Source organism: Carassius gibelio, chromosome A3, assembly GCF_023724105.1.
Source record: "Carassius gibelio isolate Cgi1373 ecotype wild population from Czech Republic chromosome A3, carGib1.2-hapl.c, whole genome shotgun sequence".
In the NCBI taxonomy this organism is placed as follows: Eukaryota; Metazoa; Chordata; class Actinopteri; order Cypriniformes; family Cyprinidae; genus Carassius; species Carassius gibelio.
In genome coordinates, this window is record NC_068373.1 from 14,120,147 (window position 1) to 14,129,258 (window position 9,112).

A 9,112-nucleotide genomic window follows, 5' to 3' on the forward strand; every position below is an offset into this window, starting at 1 on the left:
GCCACTGGTAGGAAACTTTTTAGCTGTGTTTATGTTCAATAACAGTCACTGTAAAATATGTATTTTAGGTATTAGACAGAGGAAACCAGGACAACTAGAGCCCCAGATACAGATCCCCTATAAAGACCTTGTCTCAGACGACCACCAGGACAAGACCACATGAAACAGATGATTCTTCGCACAATCTGACTTTGCTGCAGCCTGGAATTGAACTGCTGGTTTCGTCTGGTCAGAGGAGAACTGGCCCCCCGACTGAGCCTGGTTTCTCCCAAGGTTTTTTTCTCCATTCTGTCACCGATGGAGTTTCGGTTCCTTGCCACTGTCGCTTCTGGCTTGCTTAGTTGGGATCACTTCATTTACAGCAATATGTTTAAAGCGCTATATAAATAAAGGTGACTTGACTATGGAAATTACATATTTTGAGGGTTGATATTTGGGATATGGTCATTACACTGCTTAGGGGCCACTACCAACCAACCACACCCCAGCCCACCTTTACCCACTGGCCTCTTTTTGGAAAACTAAATATGGTCACCCTACATTGCTGAGTCCGCTTGTGCAAGGCTTGAAAAAACTGATCAATTTGTTTGCCACTGTGTCTTCTCAAAAGATTGTTGCAATACATATTTTTAGGCCTAGATACAAATCAAATGCAGAGGTCTGAATTCCTTTAATGGCCTACTGAAAATCTGTTTTCAGTCAGTGACAGTGCACAGTATAAAAATGGCTTTACAAGTAGCCTGTACACAATGAGTTTGGGGGCGATTGTTTTACAAAAATGTAGACATTTTAAATGAATTTTAAAAAGTTTATTAAATAAAAACAATTAATTGTGGAGGGGGGGGGGGCACAAAGGTTCCCAAAATTCCACAATGCAAATTCTACTTCCACGCCGCTAGTACACAGAGCTGAACATTAAATATCTAAATGACTTTTTAGCGAAACACAATTTTTGATAGAGTGATAATTAATGTAAAGTAGCCCATTTTAATGCGTTATTGATGTGCCGACACGAAACTGATCGCACTATCACCTCCTATCGCAATCGCGACTTTTGTTCGATGGCGTCTAAAAACAGTGTAATGTATGCATAGACAGTAAAAGAAATGGACACAGCGACCCCATTGGAACTCAATTGAGACAAATGAAGCCCAGTTTTAGCGTTTTTTAGCACTTCCGTTTCTGACGCGCAGACTCAAACGAAGCTTGACGAAGTCAGCAACCTGTCTGCCATATGTAAATCTTCTAAGTGGCTGTGCGTGCAAACTGCCATCGTCAATCTTGCAGAGACAGCGAGCTTGAGCGGGGAGTTCTTTGTCGTGAGTGAGCAGGAGTAAGTATTCTGATTAATTATTTTGTATAGTATTTTAAAATGTAACGCCAGTACGCAGCTAACGCAAGTGAAGTTCTGCTAAAAGATTGCAGCCCCCACCCGACTTCAACTTCCGGTCGAGTTCCTTGCCCCTTGAATGTATGCACAGTGTAATGCGCATACTCAAACTGAGCTTGATGACGTAGATGTCACGTGAGCAACCTGTAAGTCTTCTAATCGCTGTGCCATGAGAAATCTCAATCACCGACCGAATCTTTCAGAGAAGGCGAGCATGAACATGAGCAAATTTTGGTAAGTATTCTGATTAATTATCTCCCTTGGCTTTATGTCTCCACGTCCCCCTGTCATAGACAGTAAAAGATTGCCTGCGAGCTTCTGCTCCTGTCCATATGGTAATTTCTCTACTGTGCGACAGAGAGTTGCTGGTTATGACGCAGTCGTAAGCCTATTTTTTTACAAAAACTGCTTCTACGGGACCATAACATAAGATACAAGGTAATGGAGCCTTTTATACATTTTCGTGTTTCTTCAAAAATAATTAATGGACAAATGGAGTCTTTAAACGCCTCAGATGTAAAGTTATTCGCTGTGAACGTGACGACAAAATGAATGGGAGTCAATGGAAGGCTAACAGCAGCTGGGGGTCCGCTGGCCAATGGCGGCGCCCAGGGGTGCTTCAAAAACATATGAAACCCTTCCCCCCTGGCAAAAAGGTGGGAACTGGTTGCTGAAGCCACATCCACCTAGCTCGACTGCAGTATCAGCAGTGGCAATCCACCTGTCACTCAAGTGGCCACGCCCTTAATTAATCCCTTAAATATTAGTGGGACTGACTCCCTTTTGCAACCAGCTCCCAAGAATAGGTCTCTGCAGGAAAGTAATGGGAGTTACGAGATCAAGGTGTTTTCACACCATGATACCTGATTGGTTGATGTAATAGTGACGTTAGGTTTAGGGGTGGGGTTGGGTAAGGGTGATCATTTAGATTGCATGATTCAGAAACACCCAGCAGTTTCAAAACACCCACATGGTGATAAACGCCCACTTTTGCTCTGCAGAGACCTAAGTCTCACCAGCTCTAGCGGCCAGTTGACGAATTACAGTTTAAATCACTTCCGTGTTGGATTCACGAGAGAGAGAGGGAGGTTGCCGCTTGCCCCAAACCATAATTTGTACCATCTGCTGTGCTAGCATAAGGGATTTATAGTTTTAAAATTTAAGATTAACATTAATCATTGATACTAAATATATTAAATTACATGTGAGGCTGAACTGTATTAATGGAGTAATTAAACCACATGATTATTAAGACATAATCTTGAGCAGTATGATGTAAAAAAAAAATAATAATAAATCCGCTCGCTGACGTGCACATCGAGGCGGGAGCGCGCTTAAAATTTGCCTCTGTTGCCTCTCCCTTCCGTGTCCGCGCTCTCGTGCACCAGTGGTTTCCGTTTTGTTTCCTGATTGTTGCTAGTGCTCGGCCAGGCGGGGATTTCTGCGCAGCGCTCTGGAGAAACGTGGAATTTGTCTGTACGGTGCTTTGAACCTTCAGCCTAAGGAAACGGTGACAGCTTTTCATAGATCTGCCAACGTTGAAATCAAGTGAGTTGCATTCCAGCTGGACTTTGTCACGTTTTAATCTTGTTAGATCGTACTGCCAACCAAGTACGTTTGATTATCCAAATAAAAAACTTGATCGAAAACAAAGATTTTATATGTTAGAAATAACTGGTGTTTCTGGCATATGCTTTCTGTCCCAGCTCCGCTAGGCATCGCCACGCTGATTTGTTTTGTCTGCATGCAGCGTGGCTGGGCACTGCCACTCCCCGAATCCGTGGCTTTGCATTGTAACCGCTTATTAACTGGGTCCGCTCATTTGGTCACATTAGTTTACGAGCTTTTGTAGATTTAGACATTCATTTGATTAAGTGTAATCCACGTTACTTTTAAATCGCCGCACATTTTTTCCACTAAGTTGTCTAGATTCGTGTGCGCAATGTCGTTCAACCAAGTACCGTTATGTGCGTGTAACGCGTGACCTCCGCTTGATGTGTTGCTTCTGTCTGAGTGAATCTGTTGGGCGTCTCGGGTTTTCTTTGTCTTGCTTAGATTAGGTGGCGTGGATGAATCTAATTTGGTCGCACAAAGGCTGCGTGTCAAAATCTTATAGCTGCCTACTGGAAAGCAAAAGGGCTTCAGACACATCGAAATGACTCAGAAAGCGTTTGCTTCCCATAAATGCTCTCAAAGCAGGCAGCACACTTGATATTAAGACACGGCCACAAAGAAGTGGCCCAAATGAAGTGCAGGTGTTCGTGTCTCACGACTCACTGCTGGGCTCCTGTAAAACTGCTTTTCACATGCTTTCATCAGAACCTGGACCGTGCCCATTAAAAAAAATTTTAATGGTGAAATTAAAGCTTTGTTGGTCTAAAATCCGGCCACTGCATAGATAAGTTAACATTTAGTGGCAGTATGTTGTAAAGGTGCCTTTTGAACCCATCAGCTGTGAATTGTGTCGGCTGGCTGATATGAAGGTTTGTTTGCCATTTGATTAAGCTGTGAAGATTTGCATAGCTTTATAAAATGGGGAACAGATGTATTTTGGCCAGAAGGTGATGATGACAACTGGTTTCACAATGAAAGCAAGTCATTTGACATCTGATGTCTCGAAAACGCAATCTAATCATCTGGGCTACAGCTTTACTTCTGCTTATTACTCTGAAATCTAACAGAGACAGCAATATGAAGTATCATTAAAACCGACGACTTCCAGCATACAGTTTCTGTGGTTTACTTATATAAAAAAGAAAAAGAAGAGCTTCTACAAAATGTGGATAAAAAGCGAAGGAGTAATGTGTAGGCCAGAGAAAAAGCAGCTCATGCATTGGCAGTCTGATGCCTACTCCGGTTTCACTAGAAATGCACAGTGGTGTTTTATTTCAATTGAATCTGAATGTGCATTGGTCTGAACAGAGCAGTGGTTTTCAGATTTGCTCGAAAAGGACAAGAGCTGGACGCCGTACACTACAGAGGTTGCAAAACTAAAATATGCAGTTGTGGGTAGTAAAATTGAAGTTTCCAAGAGCATATGTGCTGTGAAGGGTCTGAAGAAGTGGTCGTTTTAACTGCCATGTTCAGGTGGATAGTTTCTGTTAATCTTTACCAAGCGTTCCTGGAGCTGCCTGTCCTTTAACCCCTCGTTCACATTTGCATGCAGTTCTCACACTTTGTCTAATGTACAGCATAATCCCTTAACACTCACAACACTAACTCTTGCCAAATATACCTTGTTTATCAGAAGCGGCCTGCTGTGTAGCAATGGAAGCCGAACAGAATCAGGAAGTTCCAGAGACTGTCGCTGAGACACAGGAAGTGGCGGTGCAACAAGAGGAGAAATCGGAGCCTGGGTCTGAAGAGGTGGCACCTTCGGAGCCAGCAGATCCTCCAAAAGCGGCCCCTGAACCCGAGAAGACCCCAGAGACGGAGCATCCTGCTGGGGAATTGCCAGAAATGGAGAAAACGACAGGCTCCGAAGTGCCTCCCGCTAAACCATCTGAACCCGAGGTGGCTCTGGAAAAATCTCCTGAGGAAAGCCCGGCTGCCGAGTCTTCTGAGAAACCTCCTGAGCCAGAACCGAAGTCGTCGTCTGCGGAGCCACAGGTTCAAGTGAATTCCGAACCTGAGAAACAGGAGCAAGAAGCTGTGAAAGAAGCAGAGCCTAAGAAAGAGGAGGAGTCTGCCAAAGAGGCCGAGTCCAAACCCGCTGCTGTGAATGAAGCCAAGCCCAAAGAATCTGATGAAGGTGAGGAGACCAAGACAGAAGGAGGAGAGGAGAAGGTACAACCAGAGGCGGATCCTCCAAAAGCGGCCGAAACCAAGCCGAAAGAGCCAGAGCTGCCTTTGTTCTTTGGCTGGTTCCTGCTTCCAGAGGAAGAGGAACGAATTAAGTGTGCGACCATGGATTTTCTCAAGACGCTGGACACTTTAGAGGCCTTCAAAGAACACATCAGTGAATGTGAGTGGACGGTGTAAACAAATAGACTCGTGGATCTCCTCAGAGTTGGTGTGTTTGTATTGCTGATTTTTTTTTCATTTTCAATTTTTTTTTCAGTTACTGGTGAGGCGGAGAAAGCAGTGGATCTTGAGCAGTATTTCCAGAACCCACTGCCTCTCCACTGCACTACAAAGTTCTGTGATTATGGGAAAACGGAGGGGGCTAAAGCGTATGCAGAGCTACAGGTTAGTTTTCCCCACAAGCACATTTCTTAGATGTGTCATAACATGTAGTGCAAATATATGTGCTCAGATCTGTTTTGGAATAAGATCCCTGCTTGATTATAATACAATAATTCCCGTTAATAACTAATATTCTGGCAAAAAAAAAATCTTATTCTTATAAGATATATAAAATATATCTTATTTTCCAGTGTAAAATATTACATACTGGTATGTAATTTTACAGTTGAAAACCAGTCATCATTATATTGATATTCAGAACAATACTTATAATTGAATATTGCCAATATCTGCCAGTACTTTATAGTATCTAATTTGTTATATTCACTGAAATTGTGTTAGTGATGCTTGGCAAATTTTTCCTTTAAGTGTCTGAAACGTGCTATATTAATAACACTTTACAATTAAATTAAACAATCCATGATCATTAACTTACAATAAACTTTTTTTTATATAGCCTGAAAAAAAATCTTAAATGGGGTTTATAATTATCATCTTCTGTTAATTCTTAGCTTTTTGTCTATTCTTTATCTTGTTTTTAATGTTTATTTACCTTTTGTAGCTGATTTGACCCTTTTCTTGCCATGCTGACATAACCAAATACAAATGATGTCAATAATCTGTTTTAATGTTAATTAATTATTGTTTGTTAATTATAAATGTTCATTTATAAAACATGAAATGTTAATCTATTAGCATATGTGGAAACTAAAATGAACCTATAATAAATAATAAATATTAATAAACTACTTTATTTTGCACAATTTAAAATATATATGAATGAAATTTCAAGACTATTTTTTTTTTATACAGTGCAGGGAGAAGCAGAAATCCCATAAGGGCTTATTTAAAGCCACCACCTAAATATTACATTTTCACAAAATGATAAAGCAAACTAAATCAAAGTGCGCAAATTAATATAATGACATCCAACAAACATATATATATATATATATATATATAGCAAATCAATGATAAAAACATGTGAATTTAGATTAATAAATGCTTAAAAAAAATGTATTGGTAGTTCATGAGACCTAATGTATTAACTAATGTTAACAAAACCAAAATATTAATACAGTAAGTGTTTGGCCATATTTTGTTTTCCAGGTGGTCAAGGAATCACTAGCCAAATCTGATGAGCTTTCCGTCACTGCTCTCATAGTGACCCCTCGTACATTTGGGGCCCGTGTGGCTTTGACGGAAACCCAGATGAAGCTGTGGCCCGAGGGAGCGGACAAAGAAGGGGTCGCCCCTACCCTCTTGCCCAGTGTAGAGGCTCTTCCAGCAGGTAGCCGTGCCCATGTCACTTTAGGCTGCGCGGCAGGTGTGGAGGCGGTTCAGACCGGTTTGGATTTGCTGGAGATCCTGGCTCTGCAGAAAGAGGGCAAGGAGGGAACCCAGGTCGAGATGGACTTGGGTATTTTGTCCTACCTGAGCGAGGGCCGCTGGTTCCTCACCCTGAGGGAACCGATTACTGCAGACACCAACTTCTCTAGCTTCTCTGAGGACAAGCCCACCACCAGCGACCAGGGCAAAAAGGATGGAGAAAAGAAAAAGAAAAAGTGCACCATTCTGTGAGCCAAAGCAAGGAGGAGGAGGAGGAGCAGAGAGGGGGGAAGGAGGAGGAGACATTTTTCCTAAGGGCTCCGGCCCTCAATTGGCTGAGGATGATGTTGTGATTTTGCATGTGTGTAGGTGGATTGTGTGTATGTTTTGCAGCTTTAGTGTGTGCACAGGGATGGCTTGGGATGATTTAGCAGGTAGTGTGAGACCAGACATTCCAAAGTGGCCTGCTGGCTCCCGGCTGTCTCTTAGCTGGTGCCTTTTTTCCTTTTGCCTGGCAACACAAGCTCAGAGGCCTTAGTATCTGCCTTAAGGTCATGGATCACTCTGCTGGAAAGTTCACTCTGCGTTAGGTGCTAGTTCGCATGGCTTTTTGGCCGCCACCCCATCCCTGTTCCCTTTACACAGGTACATTCACGATCGGTCTTCCTCACACGTGACACTTAGATTTAGCACAACTTTACTGGTTTGATTAACTGATTTATACTCCGTTCCAGCTCAGTTCTTGTTGATTAGTTTAGGTGCAGAGTTTCAAATTCCGTTTGAAGCTGTATTTTTAAAAGGTTTGCTTTCTAGATTTACATTTTAGATGTTAAATTTCATGAAATGGGACGTTTTGAACCTTCATCAGAGGAAGTCTTGGTATAGAGTATAAATTTGTTAGTTTAGTTTGTATTTTCTTTGGGGGGGGGGGTCCCTCTCTTTCTTCAGCCTTTGTGGAGCTGATAATTTCCAAGAATTCATGCTGCACTGTTGTTATAATCTTACCGATAGTGATCTGTTGTGTGTGTGTGTGTGTGTGTGTGTTTGCATGCCTTTTGCCCCCCCACCCCAAAAAAGACATCGTTAATCTCTCTCATAATCGCGTAAAAATTCACCAAGGTTTTTGTTTTTATCAAATACATCGAAACATCTCTGCCATGTTTTTAGGCTAAAATGTGTGTGTGTCTGTATGTGTATGAAGTAGTGTTCTGTCCTACACTTATCGTTTACACCGTGTTGGTCAGACCATTGGAGAGCCCTTTATTTGCTGAATTTGCAGCCCGTCACATTGGATGAGACATGCCTGTACTTCTCTTCATAATCTGTACAATCAGCGCTTTCATAAACCAGTAGTTTCAAGTGTGATAGTTAACTTTCTCTCTGTCTCTCATTCATATCAATTTTCACAAAAAAAAAATAATAATAATATTCACTCTAAATACTGTGAACGGCATCTATCTGATGCCTTCCTCTCCTGTAGGTTTCTAGATGGCCGAAGCCATGCTTCTCGTAGGTCTCTGACATCAAGGCACTAATTTTTTGCAATTACCTTGTTTTTCATTTGTTTTTGTACACTTAATAAAGAATGTGCTTTGCTCTCATAACCCTGGCTTTCTGTTCTTGCTATAAGGGAATTCTAAATGTTTTTAGGATTGAATTTTTGTTGGCTTCTAATTAAGGAGGTGTTTCATGTTCATTCCACTTCAGATAGTTTCCACCTTTGCCCAAACTTGCAAATGTGTAACTGCAGCTGAAGTTTGGTTCCTAATCAGAGCCAGTTTCTGGTTTCGTGGGAAATGTAATTCTTTAAAGTGCAGGGGAAGTAACTATAGTTTTAAGTAGATCATGAGTATTATTGACAGCATAAGCCTCTTCCTATTCATAGCTCCCTCAGTGTCCTGCTTTTGCCAGTAGGTGGCGATTGTCTCCACTAAAAAGCTTCTAGAATCTAGATCAGAGTGCCTCTAAACTCTGCAGGACACCGGCCCTCCAGGATGGAGTTTGGGCACTCCTAATCTAGATGGAGCACACCAGTCATCCTGCTGTAGCTCAAGAGCTAGAGAGTTGACCAGGTAGAGAGCCAAAAATATGTTGGTTTTGTTTTGGTATAAATAATCCCTCCCACATATATTTTTCTCTCTTTGACATGCAAGACTTACCTTCTGTCAGCATATCAGGCAATCATTTCCTGCCAAGTCTTGTTTCTCT

General features: G+C 41.8%; 1 protein-coding gene across 1 annotated transcript; it reads left to right on the plus strand.

The window, feature by feature from the left end:
* Nucleotides 1-2,750: 2,750 nt before the first annotated feature.
* Nucleotides 2,751-8,508, plus strand: LOC127948393 (2',3'-cyclic-nucleotide 3'-phosphodiesterase). The gene is made up of 4 exons (XM_052544832.1): nt 2,751-2,938; nt 4,638-5,354; nt 5,451-5,578; nt 6,686-8,508. Exons 2-4 carry the CDS (start codon nt 4,658-4,660, stop codon nt 7,154-7,156), a joined length of 1,296 nt encoding a protein of 431 aa, XP_052400792.1. The 5' UTR covers nt 2,751-2,938; nt 4,638-4,657; the 3' UTR covers nt 7,157-8,508.
* The last annotated feature ends 604 nt before the right edge of the window (nt 8,509-9,112 follow it).